We start from the raw sequence: 24,874 nt of genomic DNA, 5'->3' as shown, positions 1-24,874 counted from the left end.
GTATCCCCCCGTTATATTGCTGGTTCTTCGTGTGGATTTCTGAGGTCTTGACTTAGTCTGTGGTGTATTTTCGCTCTAGAGGCCACAACGGTGATAAATTCTGCGATTAGTCCCTCCAAAACACCATTAACAGAATTACAATGTCACAATTTCACAAAAATCAGCGGATATTTTCAAGAAATTAAGCTACCTTTCTCGAATTTTAACCGTGGAAAAACAATTTAGATATTTTGTACTGCTGCCGGCCACGTATCACACGTGTTGTTCTGTATTCTATAGCAAGATATTAGCTAGATCATTGATCTGGGGTGACATCTGTCTCCAAGAAACACCCGCCGTCTTGTGTCTTTGAATTTCTTCCCGATTCATTCAATATTCTTCCAATATTAATTGAGATTCGAGGTTTTGATGCGCAAAATGTGAGGATTATTGGAAGATGGTGCGTAATTGATTTTAAATTTTAGGGTAATAACTAAACCAAGCACTATCGATCCAAACCGCATACGTAAATGTTGGTAGCAGCTACTGAAATTTCCAAATGAGCAAGTGTATCAAGCATAGATGAGGACGTATTTCAGTTAATTCAGTTATTTTCCTGTCATGTCCGACATGAGTTGCAAAATGACACTTTTATATTGTAGCAACAGGACATTATTCGAAATCTTTATTAGAAATAGACCACCTATCGGAAAAGTGAACACGCCTTTGTCCCTTTATCCAAAACCCGTTTGTATTTTGCATAAGAAATTTACCAATAAAAGATTTAGTAACAATTAGGCCTACACTATGTAGATTTCTATCTGTGAAGTCAAGGCCGTACAGGTGCTCAAGGTGAAGGTAAAACAATTAACCCCTGACCTTTCGCCTATAGTGAGTGGAAACGCGACTGTTTATCACGGTAAATATATGTACTATATAGGTCTATAGAGGCTAATCATGAAGCGTTTAGAACGAGTTTGACAGCTAAACGGATAGACCCAGTATTTTGACTGGTCTGGCCGGGTTTGTTGGGAGTTGTAAGGAGGTTTTTTTTACGTGTAGACGCGGACGTAGACGGAATGAAACATGGACACAGTGAAAGACCGTACGGATTCGGATCAGTCTTCCAGACCCCGTAGCTCAGCCACACCCAGATTCGGTTCCAGTAAGACAAAAATTCGGAAACATATACCCGCCGGAAAAGGACCGTATACCGTGGGATGTGTGGATTTTATGAACGATCATTCCGACGACGGAGTTTTATTCCGATTGTTTTATCCCACCAGGAAATCAGATATATACGTGAGTATTTCATTCATTCATTCATTCATTCATTTGTTCGACCGTCCAATTATTCACCCATTCGTTTGGTTATTCATTCATTCATTTGGTTATACATTTATTCACTCATTCGACCGTCCATTCTTCCATACACTCGCTTATTCGCTCATTCATTCATTCGTTCATCCGTTCATCCGTTTGTTACATTTTCACCTAACTGTACTTTAAAAAAAATAACAGTATTTTGAGAAAACATGTTTGTTTCGTGTACTGTAGATATATTCGAATTCCTAGCCGAATTCTTTAGACAGCCGTTGGCAAGATTTGTATATAATTTATTTTATTAGTTCTATTTAGTTAGGTGTACTAATTAGCTAGTAATTCTCTACCGGGCGTTATCGTCGATATATCATGGTTACGTTTCTTTTGATGTATAGCGACAAGAGTATATGAGAGAGTTAATAAGCACCTATTGTGATAAAATCTATCATTGTGGAGGCTCCATTGAGCTGATACGAATTTGGGAGGGTAGTGGCAACGGGGCTTGTATGAAGGGAGAGGGGTTTGCATGAAGGAGAGGTGGGGTCGTGCATTAAGTGGTGGGGAAAGAAGAGGGAGGCTTGCTTTAAGGGAGAGGAGAGGGGAGGGGGCTTATATGAAGAGAGGAGAGGGGGCCTGTATGAAAGGAAGGGGAGAGAAGGGGGCTTAATTGAAGGGAGGAGATGGGGGAGGGGCTTGTATTGAGAGGTGGGGGAAAGAGAAGGAGGCTTGCTTTAAGGGAGAGGAGAGGGGAGTGGGCTTGTGTGAAGAGAGGAGAGGGGGCCTGTATGAAAGGAAGAGGAGAGAGGGGGGCTTGAATGAAGGGAGGAGAGGGGTTGAAGGATGGAATCAGGTGTTCACACAGTGAAGTAAAGGGAAAATTGATACGCTATAACCCCTACTGGTATGGAATATCTCTGTAGATATTTTAATGTCTTCTATAAGTATGATAAATGCACTCAAGAGTTTTCTAAATTTTATATATCTCTTCTTATCTATATACAAGATGGTAAGGTTAGTTTGGTTTGGCAGTTCTTATATCTGTTCAACCAATCATCTTCAATTCCTTTGATGTAGTGCCACAGAGAGTCTTTTAGTGCTGTTTCATGTAGAGTGGAATTCCACAATATTTATGATTTTAATTCAGTTTCAACTCATTCATTCATTCATTCATTCATTCATTCATTCATTCATTTATTCCTTCATTCATTCATTCATTCATTCATTCATTCATTCATTCATTCATTCATTCATTCATTCATTCATTCATTCATTCATTCATTCATTCATTCATTCAATCGTTCATTCATTCATTTATTCCTTCATTCATTCATTCATTCATTCATTCATTCATTCATTCATTCATTCATTCATTCATTCATTCATTCATTCATTCATTCATTCAATCGTTCATTCATTCATTCATTCATTCATTCATTCATTTATTTATTGAATTCATTAATTATAAATTATAATCTAATTTGATTCATTTAATTTGATTTAATTTATTCATCGAATCATACATTTCAGAAACGAGATAAACAATGGCCTCTGTGGGTACCAAGGAAACAATATGTACATGGTTATGTGGATTTTCTGGGGTTAAGCACCAAAACTTTTGGTAAATTCTTTAAATGGTATTGTGGTAAGTATATTTAATACTTATTTGGAAGAGTTTAATGAGAAGAGACAACATCATGCAGTGTACAATGAGGGAAATTTTGCCAGGACAGCAGCATTAGCGTACTGTTTAACTGTCAAGGGATCTTTAAAATGTCGCTCGCATGGACTAGATTTATTATCCCATCTGAATGATTTTTCAGTGCCATGCGCTCCATAAAATTTAATTTTATGATGCCTTTTCCATGCCAAACCCTTCATAACATTTGATTATATGATGCCTTTTCCATGTCAGCCCCTCCAGAAACATTTTATTTGGTGAACTTGTATTACAGATGATGTTTATGTACCAGCGTTATGGCAGGCTCCAATTCTCAAAGAACACAAGAGAAAACATCCAGTTGTTATCTTGTCTCATGGAATTGGAGGAAACAGGACCACATATACTGCCTTGTGCTGTGAACTCGCTTCTCAGGGATTTGTTGTCGCTGCCATAGAGCACAGGTTAGTCTTCAATCAAATTATTATCACTGTGAACACTCTAAAATGGTTAACAAGTTGACAAATCAAAATCTTAATTGAACATTAGCTTTAAAAGGATGCCGTACTTTACATCCATAAGCCTAGTAAACATTTTTAGTTATGTGGACTCTCTGAAAGGAATTCTGAGTTGAGGAACCCAAATTGTTATGCTATGTGGCCTATCTAAAATTTATACAGAGTTTACAGATTCTAATCATATCCCTTTAAATGAAGAATTTGGAATCCTTTAAGTTAATAATAAAACAATTTATCCTCTACTTTTACTTTCCAGTGACGGATCAGCTTCCATGGCTTTACGTCTGCAACAGTTTTCCCAGAATGCCTTGACTTCCAGTCCCGATCAACTTAACAACAATGATGTCATCGATGGTGACCCTGAAAACAAACCACAAATAAACTCACGACATCATCTCAACGCCTTCAACGAACATTGGAAGAAATTTGAAAAGATTGAAAATATTTTTGACTTTGACTTTAGGAATAAACAGGTAAGCAAAGATTTCTTCTAGATTTTACTGGAGGGTAAGGGGTGTGCATTATATTCGCAGGGGGGAAATGACCCACTGAACCACACCCTAAATAGTCATTGACCAGTACCATATATTATAGGTCCACTACCGAGCTGATGAGTGTTCTAGAATGCTGAATATTCTTACTGCTATGAATAATGGTGAACAAATGCATAATTATTTTGGAGTCATTTTTGATACATCACAACTCAGAGTAAGTTCCTTATAATTCTTTGTCATTTAATGTAAACATTTTTCAGTTAAATGTAAACATTTTTCCTTTAAATGTAAACATTTTCCCTCTAAGTTGAACATTTGGACCTTAAATGTAAACATTTTCCCCCCTAAAAGTAAACAGTTTTCCCTCTTTATGTAAACAGTTTCCCCTCAAATGTGCATTCAGGATTGAACAAAATACTTTTACCAATTAATTGAAAATAAAACAGGCTTAAAGTTATTACTATTTACCCTAAAACATGTTAAACGTCTTGTAGAGATTTTTAAACTACATGTATAAAAGATTAGAGTTATTAAACTATAAACAGGTTTTGGTTGAATAAGTCTGTATAATCTATATTTATGTATATAGTAATAAGTAAATCTGGACGATAGCCACTAATCCACTGTGGTCAAGTAGATTGTTTACTTTTAGACCAAACCATTTACGTTTATTTTATTACACTTTTATTAACTTAATGTGAAATGATTATAAATACTTCATTTAGAAATTTCAAGTGCTTTACATCTTTCTTAGCTTAAAATGAAATGAAATGAATGGAGTTTTACGTCTTTAGACACCTAATTAGGTTTATGAAGACAGGCAATGCCATGTAGTGTGCGATGAGGGAAATTTTGCCAAGACAGCGGCATAAGTCTTCTCTTTTTCGATTCCGAACGTCGAAAGATCTTTAACATACAAAGCCTGTAGCACACAGAACTTTGGTTTATTGTCCAATCAAAACAATTAGACGCTACATTCTGTGATACAAGTAAAGTGTCTATTGTAGTCAAGGTATAAGCTTACGGTCGTAACAACTTGACATTGTGAATATGTGTCTAGTCTAAGAAAGTTCTTTATATCTCTTGCCAAATAATAACCTTTTATGATTGACCTTTTTGAACTTATATATTTTGATTCAAATAAAAGGTGTTTTATTGTTAACACTCTTGTTGTCAATGGCAACAACTCATAATAGTAAAATAGCATGTCATACATTTAAAACCCTTTGTTAAAATGATAGGCATATCAGTAAATCCTTTGGGGAGCTCGATCATTAAATATGCATAGACTAATTGTTGAATATTGAGTTTATTTGTCAAAAGGGTTCATAACAAATCATTAATAGATCTTTTAACTTATTAGAGCTGTGTTTGATTTAAATTGATTATATTAACCTAGCTATATTTTGATATTGTTCACAGTCTAGGGCCGTAGTCACAGGGGACAGGGGGAGGGTTATTGCCTCTTCATCAATTGTTTATTCTATATGAGGTAGTGCTAATACAATTTTGTTGCTCCAGAAAATCTTTGAATACTTAATCCCTTCCTACATCCACAATCAACATTGATCCGCCCCTCCAGATAGTCTGAATGATGAAGTTTAAAGCAAAATAACACAAACAAATTCATTTAATTTGCAGAAATAAAATAAGAAAGTTGTTATTTTAGAAATGTGTGGGTTAATTGAACCAAACATTATCAGCTATATAGGTTTCTCAGACAGTTGACCTTGTACTTTAAAAGGGTTAAAATCTGATTAACATTGCCCACATATAGTCAAATAGTAACAGTGTTTAAATAAAGGACATTCTTTCTATAGGTATATAGGCATTTAAATATATATTTAGTAACTTTGTGTGGTACATTCTTGATAACAATACATACTAAGGTGTGGTGACAAGACCTGTCTTATCAGGGCATTGTGCAATTTAATTTACTGTTTAACTTGTATAATCAGGTCATTGTGCAATTTAATTTACTGTCAAACTTGTATGATCAGGTCGTTTTTAAGTGCATTTAAATGAATTCTCATTACAGAATAGCCTAGATCTGTCTCAAGTCTCTGTGATTGGTCATTCATTTGGAGGATCCACATGTTTATGTACACTTTCAAAAGACCCACGATTTAAGTAAGTATAACTGAAACATATCCATTTTTCGTATCCCTAGGAACGCAGTCTGAAAATAGGTCAGTTGTCTGAAGATCGTATAGGGTGAAACTCTGAAGAACAACCTTATTCAAGTTCTGTTTTGATAGCAATTTGGATTGCCATTGCAATGCAATTGATTGCTGGGTTCGAATCCTCCTCGGGTTTGAAAAATGATGCCTTAGCCAGTGCTTGTGAAATTAGCCCAGTGTGGGATTTCAACCTCTATTACCTAATGATAAATTACAATAACAACTTGGCCTCCCCACTCCATTACACCTGACTACTGTACCACTTTTAAGCCTATCTCTAGCCCTTAAATAGCAATCCTTCCTGACATATTGACCTTTATTTGACCTTTAGAGTTGGGGTGGTTATAGATGGCTGGATGTTACCACTGGATGAACAAGTCTACAGTAAGGTTAACCAGCCTGTATTAATGGTAAACTACGAAACCTTTCAATGGGTAGATAATATTAAATCTATGAATAGATTTCTAACCAATGAAGTTGATCGACGAATGATCACCGTCAAGTAAGTGAATTTTTTGGTCAAAAGTTTTGGTATTAATCTTTATCGGAATCGACCTTAACACACTGACCAGGATTAGAAACGATGACTATCATTAATTTGTTTGATTTAACCATGCAAATGACCTCAAATAAAAATTCAAACACTCTAACCGACTGAGCTACAGCTGGTGCTCAAAAAAGTAGGAAGCAAAATCAACCATGCAAATGACCTCATTAAAAGGATTTCAACACTTTAAACAACTGAACTACAGCTGGTCCTCAAAACAGTAGGAATAAATCTCAATTGATCTTATTTTCAGAGGAACTTGCCATCAGAGTATCAGTGATTTTCAGTTTATAGCTAACAAACTTCTAGGACGGGTGATGACAGTGAGATATACTCTAAACCCAAAACTAGCGTTTGGTACCAGTGCTCAGGCTACTGTTGGCTTCCTCCGAAAACATTTCGGTGAGTAACAGGGTTATTGCCCTTGTTTTCAAATTTAGCTTTCTATATGCTTCGATACATTCAGACCACATTTCCAAAGAGAATGCCCGGCAATGCCAACCCCCACCGGTCAGGCCTGTGATGTGAAAGGTCTTATTTTGAAGTGAAAATTAAACTCTTTAAATGATCAAAATTCATCTTAGGCTCTCTGAAATTCTGTTGGCTTGGCTACTGGGTCCTCTTGCAGCCCCCAGACTGCCGGCCTTGGGGGACTTTGACCCTCGCCTCAGTGTGAGACCTCTCAGGCATTTTCTAGATATGCCTCTGAAGGTAGACAGTGTTAGTTGAAGATGCCTTGATAACTGATTGACTTAATACCACTATCTAGGCATATTTCCCCCCTTTGCAAACTACATGACGCTTCTCATTAGGCTTAGAAAATGTGACGCTCATTAGGCTAAGTAAGTGTATAAAACTTGGATTTAAAACTGTTAAATTTTCCATTTTTTTATTTAGATTTGCCTGGAGAAAAGTTCTCTGAGATATTAGACGGAAACCATTACCTGGTAATAAATGGAACCAACGTTAACATGCCCGTCCAAGTCACATGACCCTGATTCAGCCAATCCATGACAAGCATTACTGTGATATGAAAATGGAATAATTTCTCTTGGTTAAAGAAACCTCACAAGTCAAAAATCTTTGGAATTAATTATTTCATGAAAGAAGTTTGTCATCTTAAGATGAGATCTTCTCTGAAGATTAAGGTGCTCTCACACCATAGTGATTACCAGTTGTGTATGGTTGTAAATAATAACAACTCAGTTACATGAGAGTTACCTCTAACCTTATGACCCCCATCTTATTCACAACCATACACAACTGGTAATCACTATGGCATGAGGGTATCCTTAGTTCTGATTTGTTTTTAAACAGGCTGTACAGAAATTTTTATGTGTATTGGAGTCTGAAAAGGTTCTTAATGACATCATTCAGATGTCTTAGGTTCCTGTAAATAGAATGGCATATCAGTGTATGACGTCACTATCACAAAAACTGCTGATAAAATCTCAGGGCCTTTGCAATAAAAATAAAACGCTAAGTTTTAGACCCACAGATAAGTGACTGAAAATTTGAATGGTTCAAATCGATGCCATCAGTGTCCCTGATACACATTTAAGTTTTAGAAAATATCTTAACAGTCTCCATTAGAGAACAAACATTTATGTTTAAAACACTCTTAAAATTGGGTATGAATTTCAGAATTACCATCCAATGCAGCATTACTTAGTCTACTATAGACAATTTTATATATCAATTATAGAGTGATATAGAAATATTAGAGACCCTTTTTGATGTTAATTCATACGGCTTTAAATTCTTTAAACAGGGTATTTTTTCTTTATTATTTTATCTATATTTCTACCTTATATATATGTAAATAGTAATATAGAACCTGAAACATGTTGTTACTCGCTAGTTTTAGACATATTTTGTGTACTGTTCATATTTTGTAATGTTTTTTGACACTTTATTCTTTCAGTCTTTCAGTAGGTGATGAAATATGTGCCTTTTCTTGCTTTCAAATCAGGATTTGTAGGCTCCTGGTTAAATCCTCTGTCATATTTTTTATTAATTTATGTGCCTTGCTTGTTTGAAATCAAAATATTCATCTATTTTGTTAAATTTTTGTCAAGAATTAGATATATATTGCACAATTCTTGTCTTGAGTGATAACTCACAAAGTGTTGTTTTCTGATAGTCTTTCATTCTATCCGAATCTATTTTTGTATTAACTATAGTCCCAATTAACCAGACAGTATTTTTTGTAAGTCTTGTCATTCAAGACTATATTGTTTTAAACTGCTGGTTGTGATAAAAGAATACTTTAAATTTGTGATGGTTGTTTTCATTTCCGTCCACTTCTAAAACGGTAAGTAGGCTATAGACTTACCAAGAATTTTCGTTGCCTTATGTGTACTGGTTTCATGTTCTTCCTAATGTAAGTGACCTGCATGTCCCATAGATGGGAGAGAGAAGAGAAGGGGTTGGGAGGGGAGATTTCATTGACTGCAATCCATGATAGTGGACAGTAGTTGAAGAAATGTCCAGCAAACAAGGTGTCTCATAACATGGGAAGTAGTTATTAAGGGAGATATTTCAAGAACCTACTCCCTTCTCTGTTAAGTTTGACCTCATACTTCAATGTTCTAACTTTGTTCCATTTCAAGTATGATGTGGGGTCCAAACTATAGTGAAAACAAGACAACAAGCTTAGAAAATAACATATTTAATACATTGGATGAAGCCATCATCTTTTTCAAATCATTTTACATTATTTTAACAAGTATAATACAACCCATAACTATCACCAGTTGCATATGATTGCCAATAAGAATAACAGTCATAAGTTTAGAACGCAACCTCAGTTGTGAGGTGAGTGGTCATGACCACTTTCATTATTCGCAACAATACGCAACTGGTGTGAGGGCCCCTTTTACAAAACAATACGATCTGTAGCACACTGTAGTACACAGGCAATCTCTGATGACTAAATGTTCTTGTTGGACACGACTGGCAAATACACGACAAATTAACATCAAAGGTCCTTTTTAACCATCAGTTGCTTTATAATGATCCTCATCTATTGTTGAGTAAATGTGACCTTCGCTACTTAGGAAATCAATGGCATCTTTGACAGCTTTCACTGGAATTCCTTTCAGATTCTGGCAGACGGACATCACATTGGCACCAGTTTCTGAGGGGTTGTTTTTAATAATCAGGTGAATCTGGTTTTGAATTGGCGTTAAACCTATGATTCCTCCTCCTCCGCTATCATTGTTGTTATAGGAACCATAATTCATTGACATGTTACCACCAGCATCGCCTGTAGCCGACATCGTGATTGGTGACGAGGTCAAAACAAGATGGCTGTGTATGATCTCTAACATATGACAGGATAATTCGTTCATGTCTAAGACAGGCACCATTTTGTAAGCCACGATGCTCCGCTTGCCACCAAATGATCTAACATGGCCGCTGACACGAACGTAAGTATTTTCTCTCATAGTTGGAACTCTTTCATCTTCAGGCACACTGTCATCGTTGTCAACAAACTGTTTGACTTCGATTGGTGGCCCTGTCATGTCGTCAACTTCATAATCTATTCGAGTTTGGGTCTCTTTCACTGTTCTCACCAATCCAACAATGGTAATTTGTAACATTTCAGTATCTCCTGTGAAAAATTTGTCTTCATTTTGAGTTGCATTGAAAACTTGGGCAACAGTGCAGGGCAAAATGTTTTGAGCTCTGGACCTGGCTCCCTTTTTCTCTTGAGATTGCTGCGGAGTTCCGAATCCACCAGGCGACTGGAATCCACCTCCACCTCCGTCGAACCCTCCTCCTTGGTTATTCCACATTTTGATTCGAAATTAAGGCTTAGATGTCTGAAAATGTGCAATAAACTACAAGTTTGTTTTCTTTTTGTTTTCGATCTCAAAGATGGCGGGAAATCAACCGGAAATAGAGAGCAGCGGCGTTCGATTTGCTTGTTCTATGACCTGTTCGATTTTTGTGCCGCTATTTGTATTAAACATTTTCTCAAAGAACTCATACGACTAACTGAATTCTTTATGTAACCTTCTTAGAGCAAATGTATGTGCCCACCTAAAACAAGTCGTAAAATAGAACTTATCGCATTTTCTCAAAGGATTATGGGTCATTGATCAATGTTATGAGTGCATATAAGACTTGAGTAATGGAGACTACACTATTTACTAGCAACCGACTAAATAACGATAAACGACAAAAAAATGTCAGGTATGTGAAACATAACACTCTTTAATATTGCTATCTTGTCTTGAGTGCACAAATCTTCCTCAAACTAGAGACAAATTTCTTTTTGGTCGCGCAAACTTTAAGAAAATAATAGATTAATTTAGGGAAAATGCGTTAGCTTCTTTCATCCAGTGCATTGAAGTACACCCTATTCCCTTATCACTGCACTGTCAGCAAAATTGAGTAAATACAGCAAACCTTCTCCCTCCCTCCCCCCCCCACTATCAGTTTTATTTTCATTTTACAAAGTGAATCAACAGCCCCTCTTGGAAAGTTTTGTCCCGTGCTCAGCCCTTTCGCCTTATGTTTTCTAGAAATGCCACTGAGTAAATATTGCCCCACTGCCCCCATTTTATTCTGAATTAATTACTTTTATCATTATTTTTTTACTCATTGAAACAGGTGTGATTAAAGTGGAAGAGGTTGAAAGGTGAATATAATGGGAGCAGCTGCCTCCCAAGATCCAGTTGTAAGAGCAGACACACAAGCCAGAGTTACCAGAGCAACAGATAAGGGCAATAACTCCACACTTAACAAATCAAAAGCTGAACAATCAAACAACGACAGCAAACCTCAGACAAGTGTTGTATCAAAGGGCAATAACTCTGATCCTAAAGCTGAGACCTCGGAAAAAATTGACACCACAAAACAAAAGGCGGCAGAAAAAACAAAGGCTGAAATCAAACCAGACACAGAATCTAAGGGAGATAATATGTCGAAATCACAACAAAAGCCACCTCCTCAACCTGCGCCAGCAACTGTTACCACGAGAACAGTGAAATAAGCACCGACCATGGAGGAATATAAAGCTAAAGAAGAAGCTGCGCTAGAGGAAGTTAAGGTAGCCTTTAAGGAGTTGGATGATTATCTTCCAAAAGGGAATATGGACATGGTTCACGGAGCCATTTATAAAATACGAATGTTGTATTCAGTCATGTATTCAGCACCACCAGACTTCATCGCGGAGTATCGTAAAAAATTAGCAAAACTTATCACAGCTCATGGTAAATTCGTACCCGTTGTCTGCGACAGTATTGTCAAGGTCATCAAAGAGAATAATTTCCATGGTAACGATGAAAATCCAGCAGCTAAGAAGAATTATGCATTGATAGACATGTGTAATGTATCGTTTTTAAACTACTCTGATTGTTCTGACTTGTTTCGTGAGCAGTATGGTAAACAGGAAGAGGTCATCAAGGTCATGGCCGAGAAACTGTTTGAATGGGCACCAGGTCATATTAAAGGAACACTACCAGTAAGTAGATCTATTCACAGGGACAGGAGCTGAACATTTTTAGGGACTGGTGGGTTGTGGAGGGCAGGGGGAATATTTTCCAATATAGGAAAGTTAGGCCCTATGCTTAATCCTCTGCCAGTGCATTCTGTTGAATGGTGACTAGTTGCTTGTCAGCCCCCTATGTCTTAAACTAGCTGTCCTGATGAAAATTGTGTATCAGAGACACATGTCAGCAGCATGAGATAAGCTCTAGTCATTACAAAATTTTCTATCAAAAACATGGCCACATCCATTTAATGTCTTCTTATTTCTTTACAGGCAGAAGAAGAGAAAATCGTAAAAAGATTTTTAGGAATAGCACATAATCTGGCGATACTGCCTGAAAATGTTAATATGTTACGTAAATATGATTATGTCAAAGCTATAGCACCTTATTTAGAATCTCAAAGTGGAATGTATACTTTATCTGCTCTGGCAACGCTGGCTGATATCCTTAACGAGGAGGAATGTCATCTTTTACAAACAAACGAAGGCAGTATCAAGTTTCTGTTGTTAAAATTAGGTAATGCCAGTGTAAGATCTGATCGTAGAGACGCTGGTTGGTCGGCCGCAGAACTCGGCAGGAGTAAGTCATTTGGTTTTATTATTTCATTTTCAAAAACTTGTAGTATTTCTAAAGCTACCAGTTAAAAATAAAGTTAAACTGGCCAGACATTTAAAGAAAGAAACAACTATATTTTACTAGGGTTCACTGTGGTTCACAAGGATCTTGTCTGTCAGCTGGTCCTTGGTAGGACCTCTTGACTTCTTGTCTCCTCGACTGGAATCATGGTAAATTTATATTACAGCTGTGGGAAGATTAGCAAGGAATGATGGTAACAAGAAACTGTTAGTTACATTGGGTGCCCTCCCCTTGCTGTTAGCCTTGACTACATCGAACATCAAGATTGAGCAGGAAGGTAACCTTTGACCTTTGCTATTTGAGTATCAACCTTTGCTATTTGAGTATCAACCTTTGCTATTTGAGTATCAACCTTTGCTATTTGAGTATTAACCTTTGCTATTTTAGTATTTTACAAACTATCTCAGATGGGTGCTCTTCAGAACTGGAATCCTTTTCACTATCCATTTAAATCTCCATTTCATTTCTCTCTTTCAGAATCTATCGAGGCCCTGTGGGTGTTGGCTTTCGATGAAGAAAACCAACCGAAGATGGTGGCTGAACCCAACTTGATAGAAACCATTGATAAATTACGGAGAACAACAGAGGGAAATGTTAAAAAACTATGTAATGGTATACTCTGGACTCTGCGAAATGTTTTAAAAGTGAATAACAAATTCAAACATCTGGGTGAGTATAGTCTTTTGGATTTTTGCGGGGCTCAGGGAGTGAATCATGGTGGTCTCGGTCATGGTGAATTCCTCAGCTCATGCTCCCTGGTTACTTTCGAGCTACCTTTCTCGGTAGGAAAGGTTCTCTTTGTAATAATATTTTTATTCTTCTAGTGAAAAATTTCCAAGAGAAATTAGAAAGGGAAAAAACCAACTTAAAAAAGAACGAGAGTTCAGATGCTGAAGATCAAGGTCATGTGATGATCAGCTACCAATGGGGTCATCAGAATATTTTGAAGCAAGTTAGCAGTGAACTGCGTAAAGAAAAGCGAATAGTGTGGATGGATATCGACAATATGGAGGGCAGCACCTTACAAGCCATGGCTAACGCGATAGAGGGCGCTAAAGTGGTCATCTGTTGCATGTCCCAGAAATACAAGGACAGTCCCAATTGCAGAGCAGGTCAGGCATTTTTGTGACTCTTTTGATTGACATTTCTTCAACCAATGGTGTATTTAGGTGGTACGGTCTTATCATGAAGTAAAACTTAAGCCCTCTAAATGCTAAACTTTCATCTCAGGTTATCTGAAATCAGTTGACTTCTGGGAACCTCTGGCCCTTCGAGCCTTGCCTCTGTGAGAGACACCTCCCCTTTTTTGCTCCCCCCCAGACATTTTATATATACACCAGGTTTTCACATATTTGATTGACATGTTGTAATCTGTCATTTCAGAAGCCGAATATGCCTTCCAGTTACGTCGACCAATCATACCTCTAATAATGGAGAGGGGTTACCGTCCTGATGGATGGCTGGGATTTATTTTAGGAGCTAAATTATTCTATGATTTTAGTGGAAAGTACAGTTTTGAATCAAGAATGGATGGACTGATCAAGGCTGTGATGCAGATTTATGATCCTCAAAGTGTGGGTGGGGACAGTGCTGGCCCAGGGGGTAAGGATGTCATGGCCCCACCCCCAGCTATGGATGAGGTTGAAGGCCCTCCCATACAGAGACAGGTGAGCCTTCTGATTTTTATGTATATGAATAGCTATTGTTAAAATTACTGTTATGGCTAGGACCAAGTACTTACGATCCAAGCTGCAGAACGAAACCCAAAGTTCATAGCAACATATTGGTGATATATTGGTAGCAGCCAAAAATAATCACTGACGAAATTCAGCTTTGAACAACATCCTATAGTATCTTGTCTTCTTTTTCAGAGAGCTGTGAAGCTGTATTCAAGCCCACAAAAACCAACAGAAGAAGATGAAAAGGTTAAGAAATGGACGTCACAGCAAGTTGGTACTTGGTTGAAAAAACATAATTTAAATGGGTAAGTAATTGTAAGGGAGTATTCTGGGTTATATTCTAGAGAATAATCCACTATGGTAGTTCTATTGTGTACCCAGTCATTCTGTTGTCTCCTGTTGTCTCCTGTTGTCAGCCTAGGTTTGTACGGTTGTATCAATGCTGACATTAAAATGTGTTTTAAATTATTTCAGGAATGCCAAGTTAAGTAAATTATCAGGAAGAGAAATTGTCTTTTTACGGAATCTTCGAGAAGAGGTAATCTTTAATTTATTTTATTCATTCATTCATTCACTCACTTGCTTCAAGCGTTCATTCATTCACTCACTTGCTTCAAGCGTTCATTCATTCACTCACTTGCTTCAAGCGTTCATTCATTCCCATCCCATCTTATCCATCAATTCATTCATTCATTCATTGATTAACTTAATTGCTTCAAGCGTTCATTCGTTCACATCCCCTCCTATCCATCAATTCTAAGCATTCCACTAATTTCATTCATCCATCCATTTATCCAAGCATTCATTCATTTATTCATTCATGCATTCATTCAATATTTTTGATATTTTCAGGCTCCAGAATTTTTTTACCATACAGTTGAAGGAAAATTAGGAGTAACACAACTTGGTGCCATGGTGGACTTCACTGAAGCTATCCACGATCTCACAGTATAGTGATCTCATTTAAAGAGATTGTAAAGAGGTTCTCTAAACTTTTTATGTTTGTGTTCTGTGTTCTCTTGCATTTTCAATACAGTTAAACCTTTTATGGCCTCATTTCAAAAGTGTCTGCCAATAATAAGCATATGCTGTTAAGCATTTCATAATTACAGGAATAACAGACATCTGATGGAAAATTAGAATGATGCGAATACAAGCTATAAATGGCGCCAATACACATAAACGTTCAGAAAACCTCGTTATAATTCCTTAAAAAAAACAAGCGCAATATCGAATACATTTGTCCAATCCTATGCCGAAAACTATTGGAATTTTCAGGGTTAAATTCCTCATGCTAATTGTTATTCTGTGATAGTATATGTACAGTGATCTTGTTATTATGTTGTTATGATGTACTTAGTGAATAGGGTATCTTCACAATGTCAATCTATTACCAACTTTGTTTTATACATTGACTGCAATATCACAGATTAATTGGATTGTACACTAGAAATTACAGCCAATCAGAGCCGTTGACAGAAAGATTGGAAACATTATGGCTTACTGTTTACAGACTTTCTGTTAAGACTTCTGATTGGTGGTATTTGCTAGCATACAATCCAATCAAATTGTTCTTCTGTTACATACAAAAGGTGGCTATTGCAGTCAAGGTTAAAGAGGAAGTTTGTACTAGCTTGATTTTATATTATTATATTATTTTATAGTCTATGTTTTTAGACGTATAGGTGTTGGTTATGATACTTTTGCTGATTTTTAGGGCACTGTTTTTAAGGCGATCAGGCTGTGATATTATTATTCAGGAAATTTTGATTATTTTTTAAAATCAAACATTTAATTAAACCATATCATATCAACTGATGAAGCTCAATTTTTTGTTTAAATCTCATTTTCAAGAAATTGACATATTGGTGGAATAAACTCTATTAGTTTAAGGAGAAATTCAGTCCATACTTAAAGATGTTTTTGTTTTAGTTTAATCATTCTATTGATTTTTTTTTTTGTACCATTGTACAATTTTACTTACAAATTTGCTCATTTTTATCGGTCTAAAGGGTAACTGTTTTTTAATGCATTTAAATTTGACAATGTTCTGTTATATTTTTATATCAGTTCTGTAACTTTTCCTTTTTCGAGAAGGGGTGTAGCTATTTTACCTCAGAGCACTGTCATGTGATGCCACATATTCTTGCATTTCTTTTTTATGAGATTATTAAGACCATTTATAAATTCTAGGTGACAAGGAACCCTGTGAGGCACTCTGTTGGCAGCTGGTGCTCTCTTCTAGAAGGCAATATATGAGAAGAATTGTGCCCTTATGGCTGACAGTGTCCCTTATGACATCGTTCTAGTGCTATTTCTCTAACTAAAGTGTTATATTTTATTAAGATTTATGCCTTTTTTGTTTTGAGTCTCTCAGTTGAGACCATTTCTGTGATATTTAATTTAAAGTTATATTTTTCTCCTTGAATTATCAATCAATAAATCGTTTTGCTTTCCTGTATTCTTTTTTTTTTCCACCAATGGGTCCCAGATATTCACCGAGACTCAAAGGGGCTCAAATATTCACCAAGTATCAAAGGGTCTCAGATATTCACCAAGTAACCAGGGACTCAGATATTCACCAAGTATCAAAGGGCCTCAGAGATTCACCAAGTATCAAAGGGTCTCATATATTCACAAAGTATCAAAGGGCCTCAGAGATTCACCGAGTATCAAAGGACCTTAGATATTCACTAAGTAAAGGACAAAGAAAACGGCTGGAATAGGCCTGTATAGTAGATATTCTCAATCACAGAACGCTTTGTTGTCTCTAAGAACATGTGAAATGTTGGACTTGTAGAGTATACTAGAATAAGTATATTCATTTATCTAGTTGCCTACACCTTAAATAGTGTACTAGATTTTGTTGTAGTACTTTTCTATTGGCACAGTCTGCATAAGGCAAAATTAGCTGCATTTACTGTAGTCTGGATTATTTTGTTATCGTTCTTGATAAGAACTCTTCATTTGAGAAGGTTAGAATGGTGGTCCATGATTCAATATGGCGGATGATTTGCTGAATATTTATTTTGAAGCAGAAAAACTGGAAAAATGTGGTGAAAATGGAGAAGCACTAGGGTTATATACTCGGTTTATCGACAGTATTACTAAGACAGTCAACTCTGGACCCAAAAACCTCACTGACAATGAAAGGTTATCTTTAATTTTTATTATAACAATACCTAGGCTTTTCCCTTCTGAGTTCTTCGTACAACTCCGTTCGTTAAGCCTACCCATCGACGTACAGTGTGAGGTACGGGGACATTGTAGAACATCCAGCAATAATTTGATGGACTAATTAATGGTTCAGCTTTATATATATACCAAAATTTATGCCAAATTTGGCCTGTTTTTGTGATAATGCTTTAAAACTAGTGATCAAAAATGGACTGCACCTCTGCAGGAAAGTGCAATGTTTTCCTCTTACTGATCTACCAACTGATTATTAAAATTTGGGTCTTTTTTTATTTCAGGAAACATCTAGCATTAGCATACAATAATCGAGGTTTTTTAAGATATCTGACAGTAGATTTTGATGGAGCTATAGAGGATTATACACATGGATTGAACTTTGACCCAAAGATATATTTCAGTTATTATAATAGAGGGTTGATACATTACAGATTAGGTTGGTATACTCTTGCTTTTTTGCATCAATGTCAGTCATTGAAGATACCTCAGTACCCCAGTTATCTGCCTAATGCTCTTCAATGCACTGAACCTCAGCTATTTGTGCCTCAGGAGTACTGTACCTCAGCTACCTGAAATGCTCCTCAGTACACTGTACCTCAGCTATCTTAGCTGTTAGAGTACTGTGCCTCAGCTATCTGTGTTCAGCAAGTCAGTTATCAATAGAACTATACTGTACCTATGGAAGCTATCCATTCACTGTTGTCCCTATGCCACACCCCAGTTATCTTTATATTGCTTCTCAGCTGTCTCATTCATCTTGGTACCAGTTGTACTAATAAAGCTCTGTTTTTCAACAAGTTTTAAGGACATATAATAAAAAGTTTGGTTTACTTTCAGGTAGATATAAAGAAGCAATAGAAGATATGGAGAGTTGTTTGGAACTAAAAGCAGACTTTGAATCTGCTCAGAAGTGTCTGAAGCAATCTGTGATAGACTTTAATAGAATTAAGGAAAAAGGAACTTCCTGATAGTGATGCCAGGAATTCTTAGTGTCACTTCATATGTGTATCATCTTCATAATATCAAGCTATTACGTACTTCGTCTTATACCTTGACTACAATTGCCAACTTTCTTGTATCATGGAATGCAGTGATTTGATTTAATTGTATGCAAGCAAATACAGCGAATCAGAGACCTTGACATAAGGTCTGTAAAACCTTAACCAAGTCGTCTATAGAGGGCTCTGTATTTTATGTATGTCTATTATGTATGTATGTGTGTCTTGTTAGCCTGCTTTTACAAGGAAATTGACAACAGTCTAACTGATTGGGCTACAACCCTCCTCAAACACTGTCAATTGAGAGACAGTTTGTGCTGATACTCACACAATTCAGCTGTATAATTTATAAGATTTTAATGTATCTAATAATGGATTCTAGGTCGGTTGTCTGAAGATTGCATAGCGTGAAACTCTGAGTAACAATATGTTTTTTTAGGTTCTGTTTTAATATTTCTATATCGCTCTACAATTGTTGTATTAAGAACTATTTTACGGTGAGAATATTTCGTTTATAGTTTTAGTTGTTAGAATTGTGTTTTTCATTATTTCAAATTATTATACCTAGGTGTACAAGGTTATTTATTCTGTATTTATTTATTGTATGTTGATGTATTTTGAATCTGTTTCTGTGATTTGGACTGACAGATATACCCGTAAATTAAGATAGACGTAACAAAACTAATATGAAACTGTGAAAAGTTTACATAATCATTTTTAGTTTATTTAATTGCAGTCAACCCTGACACAGCTTTACATATTTGGTTTTCTTTGTTTTCTGTGTGTTACTTCACCACTAAATCTGATTGAAATACAGCTCAAGATATATTGTCTCTGTATTTTTTATGGCCGAAAGAACACTCTTTGTTATTAAAATACAGAGCTAGATATTTTGTTTCTGGTTTTTCTGTGGGTAACAGCACTCTTTGTTATTAAAATACAGAGCTAGGAATTAATGAAACAATATTATAAGTTGTATTTTATTCAGATAATGTGTCTTGGTATGATTATTTTAAATCTACAATATTTTTGTCTAATCAATCAAATTATTAGTATTACTACTTTCTAGATAAAGTCACCTAAATTCTGTTTATTCTTTGTTTTATGTGTTTATCTATTGTATAATCTTCAATATGAATAAATTATGTTAGAATATTTCATTGTTTTATATCCTTAAGTTATTTATTTGTCAGTCCAAATCCATGACGGCTAATGCAGTTATTGCTTCTGTGCACAAGAAACAACGTTTGGTTCTTACATGAAAAAAGCCCAATGGTTGTGAACTACATTCCTATGTATTTCCATGTTAGGACCATACGTAGTTTCATAAGGCTTCTGTCCTGACATGGAAAATAATTCCAATAATTATGCTTATTAGGTACATTCATCAACAACATCCCATATTACATATTAGTTGGACTGTCACTGGTGTTAGACCCTCATGTTTAGTCTTATGTAGCCCTCCCAGTGCACTGACATCCTTTACTGAAGCAAAGGAGACATACTTTAACATATTCTTTAGAAAATCAACACAAAAATTGATAAAGAAATGACTTTAATTCACGTATTTTTTACATTTTAATAAATGTAAACAATAAAGCCGCCATGTTTGTTTACGTTTTGACACTCTATCGCCCTTGAACTCAGAGTTTTGGCTGAAAAAAGACACAGCAACCGTTCAAAACTGGGTGTAGACCTCGTAGAATCGTGCATGAATGTAAACAAATCCCCATATTGCCATGACAGTGGTTTGATTTAGTCCTATCCTCTTTAAACTGATGTACAGTTGAAACTTCTGACAAAAAGCCGCCATTTTGTTTTTATTACTCCATTTGTTTTGTTTGATATTCGAGACTAAAGTTAAGTGCGCATGAACGGAATTGACCTAAACCGGAAACACGTGACTTATTATTTTTATTAACCAGACTTAAACGTCGATAACCAATTATGACTTTTAGTTCGAGACTGTTGGATGTAAACAAACATGGCCGACATCAAGCAGATTTTTCATAAATATTCTGGATTTTTGGCTGTAAAAGCGAATATATGAAGAAATGGTTTACTTTTAACGTTCTGCAGGTTGCACAACAACTTATTCAAGTTTATCGTGCACTGTCATGCGTGTTGACTGGAGGATAAACATTCTACAGCCATTTTAATGTCTAGAAATTGACTCAATTGAATAGCATGGTATTCCCTGATAACGTGGTAGAATCGGTAATGAGTTGGATGGTCGACTGCAAGGCGATTGGGTGCTGTGGATTCGAATCATTAAAGGTAAGAAATTGATCCTGGGGCCAGTGCTTTCGAGAGTCGACTCACAGGCCTGCTCTGTCACCTGATTAAGAATGACTTATTGTAAGGCATGATGTTCCCTGACAAGAATAATATAGTGATTGTTGCTTGATAATCTTGATTGTTGCTGTCACGTAGGATTCTGTCATATTCTGTGCAACTCTCAGGACTTTTTTAAAATTGTTATTAAATTGTTACTAAGTGATAGAGTGATGAGCCTGTCACACTTTACTTGTTAGTTTTATTTTGTGATTAATTCTTTCAGGATGAGATCATGATACTGATAAAAACTAAAACCGTGAGAAAGAAGATGATCTGTTCAAATGAAAAAGGGATACCCAATTTCGAATATTGATTTTCGTATTGTTTTTACTTAAAATAAACTAATTATATTGAATTTTTCTTTATCACCACCCCCCCTATGAAAGGAGAAGAAGATATTTGACATCCCTTGGTATTTCTGAGGCTAAATACCAGTTGCTGTTTGCAGATACATGTACAATGATTGTCTTAAAGATGCAGTCTCCCTATTTCTACAGGAAATGCATTTCCCTACCGAAACATCCATTTAAAGGCTATCCTAATACTTAAACATATACAAATTGAAGCAGCTTTTATTGAATGATTACACAACAACACAAATAGCCATTATAAACAGAACTGTCTTCTGTGGGCTAAACACATCCCTAAATCACCAGTAAATGGATTTTTACATCAGTAAATATATTTGCAGTGTAGTAGGGGCCTTAGAATCACCAATAAATGGATTTTTTACACTAGTAAATATAATTGTAGTGTAGTAGGGGCTTTAGGTAGAGTCCATTTCAAATTTTAAGGGGTGGAAGAGTCCATTGTAATTTTATAGGGTGGATAGGAAGAAAATGGAGTTAAAATCTCATTTCCAAAAAGTGGAAGAGTCCAAGTTGTTTTCGAAGAGTCCATTAGGGTTTTAAGGGTAGTGCAGGAAGGATTTTCTGACGAGCCGTTTAAAACCAAAAACTGGAATAGTCCATTATAACCCTGGAAGAGTCCATTTCGATTTATAGGGGTGGACAGGTATGAGCTGTTTTTAAAACAAAATGGCAACTTTTGGATTTTCAAATTTTCCCGCGCCCTAGGTCAAACCTGGGTCAAATTTAGTGCAAAAAGGTCAAGTAAGTGGGACACGGGGTTTTCCACTGGATTTTGGCAAGGGGGGATAGCTATGTTTTATTTTGGTTTTTCAGCAATTTCTGCTAAAGTATGCATTTTTTGCATGTTTTGAGGTTATTTTCTGTATTTCTATGTAAAGACACATTATTGGACTAAATACCAGTGCTATAGGTGTAAGAATTACACTACAGCACTTGAAAATAGCCCTGTGAACTAGAAATATGAAACAACCCAAGTGAAAGAGAGGCTGATCTCTGTCCAGTTGTAATTTGACCTCTGTTTTCTGATTGGTCAAAATTATGCTCTTTTATTTCTATTTAAAATTAGACCTTTAAAAGACAAAGTCAATATTAGAGGGTTGGATAGAGAGAGAAAAGACACAAGAAAGATTTATTTAGTTTATTTAGCTTGAAGAAACAAGTTGAATATTGTCCTATCAAAACAACTCTTCAATATAGTAAACAGGTGATGTTGACCTCTGACATCTAGGTCAAGGTACACTAAATATTGGCATGGAGCCAAACTAAATGATAGATTTCTGTCAAATTTCTTTATCATAGACTACATTTTCTGTTTCTAGCCTATTTTCATTCTTCCACTATTTCCTAGTGTGATATTTCCTTCAAAATATAAGCCTGCACATGCATTTTAATCTTTAGCACCAATGATTAAAGGGAAATAACCTTGCTGTAATTTCAGACCACAATAAAGAAGTTTCTGAGAGCTGATCTATATCAGATGCCAGTTGAAATATATCTGATTTTCCAGTCATTTGTCCCTCTAGAAGGAAATAATAAAACATGCCTGGAAGATAGAGATGTATTCCAACTGTCCTCACAACCCTGTGTTTTGGGAGTAATTATCCCTGTCTGGACAGAAGCAATAACTGGGCTCACTGTTATGGATTTGGACTGACAAATAACCCATTAAACGATATAAAACAATGGAATATTTTAATATAATTTATTCATATTGAAGACTGTACAATAGATAGACACATACAACAAAGAATAAACAGAATGTAGTTGACTTTATCTAGAAAGTTGTAATACAAAAATCATACAAATAATTTGATTGATTAGACAGAAATATTGTACATTTAAAATAATCATACCAAGACACAATAACTGAATAAAATACAACTCATAATATTGTTTCATTAATTCCTAGCTCTGTATTTTAATAACAAAGAGTGCTGTTACCCACAGAAAATACAGAAACCAGATATCAAGGGCTGTATTTTAATCAGATTGAGTGGTGAAGTAACCCACAGAAAAACCAGAAACAAAATATCTAGCTCTGTATTTTAATTGCGAATACTGCCGTTGCCCTCAGAAATATCTAGAGCTATTTTAATCAGATTGAGTGGTGAAGTAACCCACAGAAAATAAATGAAACAAAATATCTAGCTCTGTATTTTAATTACGAATACTGTCGTTGCCCTCAGAAATATCTAGAGTTATTTTAATCAGATTGAGTGGTGAAGTATCCCACAGAAAATAAATGAAACAAAATATTTAAAACTATCAGGGTTGAATGCAATGAAAAATACAAAAAGGCTTATAAAATGAATTGAATAAACTAATAATGATTCACGTTAAATTCAAACAGTTTCATCTTAGTTTCATTACCTCTATCTTAATTAACGGGTATATCTGTCAGTCCAAATCACAGAAACAGATTCAAAATACATCAACATACAATAAATAAATAATTAAAAAGATACAATATTAAAATACAAGATTTTAACAACTAAAATTATAAACATGACCTCTAGAAATTACAAGATACAATATTAAAATACATGATTTTAACAACTAAAATTATAAACATGACCTCTAGAAATTACAAGATACAATATTAAAATACATGATTTTAACAACTAAAATTATAAACATGACCTCTAGAAATTACAAGATACAATATTAAAATACATGATTTTAACAACTAAAATTATAAACATGACCTCTAGAAATTACAAGATACAATATTAAAATACATGATTTTAACAACTAAAATTATAAACATGACCTCTAGAAATTACAAGATACAATATTAAAATACATGATTTTAACAACTAAAACTATCAACATGACAGTACACCTCTAGAAAATTACAAGATACAATATTAAAATACATGATTTTAACAACTAAAACTATCAACATGACAGTACACCTCTAGAAAATTACAAGATACAATATTAAAATACATGATTTTAACAACTAAAATTATAAAATATATAGACACAGCTTTAAAGAAGAACAATCACTGGTTAAAGTTTTATTCAACGTTTCGATGTGTTTCCCTCGTGGTCCTCAGGCACATAATTATAAGAGGTATTGGGCAAAGTATATATACAGTAATGTTTATTATTAAGAACATTACAAGCTTGTTTACGATATATCAATATGGAGATGTGGCAAATCAACTCATAAACAAGCTTGAAAAGAGTGAGGGTAAACTAATTCAAACATGTAAACGTTCTTAATAATAATAATATTAAAACTATAAGAATATACAAGATACAATATTGTTGTCTGTGGTTCCTGCAATTCCACTAAAACTAAGCGTTTAATGATGTCACTATCACAAAATCTGCATAGTGACGTCATAAAACAATAAGTTGGAATCGCAGGAATCACTGATGTCTGATCTACACCTCATTGATTCCCCCTCCTCCCCCTCCACCTTCATTAATTCCAACCCTTTTCAATTTTGGTTA

At 35.4% G+C, this 24,874-nt stretch overlaps 4 protein-coding genes across 4 annotated transcripts; 3 read left to right on the top strand and 1 right to left on the bottom strand.

Moving 5' to 3' along the window:
* Nucleotides 1-966: 966 nt before the first annotated feature.
* LOTGIDRAFT_237716 (hypothetical protein) lies at nt 967-7,690 on the top strand (the record flags this gene model as incomplete). The annotated part of the gene is made up of 9 exons (XM_009047695.1): nt 967-1,281; nt 2,830-2,944; nt 3,255-3,423; nt 3,734-3,950; nt 4,072-4,185; nt 6,010-6,101; nt 6,483-6,653; nt 6,952-7,100; nt 7,596-7,690. Exons 1-9 carry the CDS (start codon nt 1,066-1,068, stop codon nt 7,688-7,690), a joined length of 1,338 nt encoding a protein of 445 aa, XP_009045943.1. The 5' UTR covers nt 967-1,065.
* Nucleotides 7,691-9,353: 1,663 nt separating this feature from the next.
* Nucleotides 9,354-10,584, bottom strand: LOTGIDRAFT_237715 (hypothetical protein). The gene is made up of 2 exons (XM_009047694.1): nt 9,948-10,584; nt 9,354-9,911 (listed from the first exon to the last, which is right to left on the bottom strand). Exons 1-2 carry the CDS (start codon nt 10,496-10,498, stop codon nt 9,692-9,694), a joined length of 771 nt encoding a protein of 256 aa, XP_009045942.1. The 5' UTR covers nt 10,499-10,584; the 3' UTR covers nt 9,354-9,691.
* A 1,125-nt stretch (nt 10,585-11,709) lies between these two features.
* Nucleotides 11,710-15,468, top strand: LOTGIDRAFT_171498 (hypothetical protein; the record flags this gene model as incomplete). Its single annotated transcript, XM_009047693.1, has 9 exons — nt 11,710-12,171; nt 12,472-12,778; nt 13,002-13,112; nt 13,313-13,504; nt 13,660-13,947; nt 14,219-14,502; nt 14,707-14,819; nt 14,989-15,052; nt 15,367-15,468. The coding sequence occupies 9 exons, from the start codon at nt 11,710-11,712 to the stop codon at nt 15,466-15,468; spliced, it is 1,923 nt and encodes a 640-aa protein (XP_009045941.1).
* Nucleotides 15,469-17,515: 2,047 nt separating this feature from the next.
* Nucleotides 17,516-18,751, top strand: LOTGIDRAFT_237713 (hypothetical protein; the record flags this gene model as incomplete). Its single annotated transcript, XM_009047692.1, has 3 exons — nt 17,516-17,667; nt 17,988-18,142; nt 18,544-18,751. The coding sequence occupies 3 exons, from the start codon at nt 17,516-17,518 to the stop codon at nt 18,672-18,674; spliced, it is 438 nt and encodes a 145-aa protein (XP_009045940.1). The 3' UTR covers nt 18,675-18,751.
* Nucleotides 18,752-24,874: the final 6,123 nt, after the last annotated feature.

The sequence above is a fragment of the Lottia gigantea genome, assembly GCF_000327385.1.
Source record: "Lottia gigantea unplaced genomic scaffold LOTGIsca_115, whole genome shotgun sequence".
NCBI classification, from domain to species: domain Eukaryota; kingdom Metazoa; phylum Mollusca; class Gastropoda; family Lottiidae; genus Lottia; species Lottia gigantea.
Note: the sequence above shows the minus strand (reverse complement) of the source record. Positions and strands in the feature narration are given on the sequence as shown.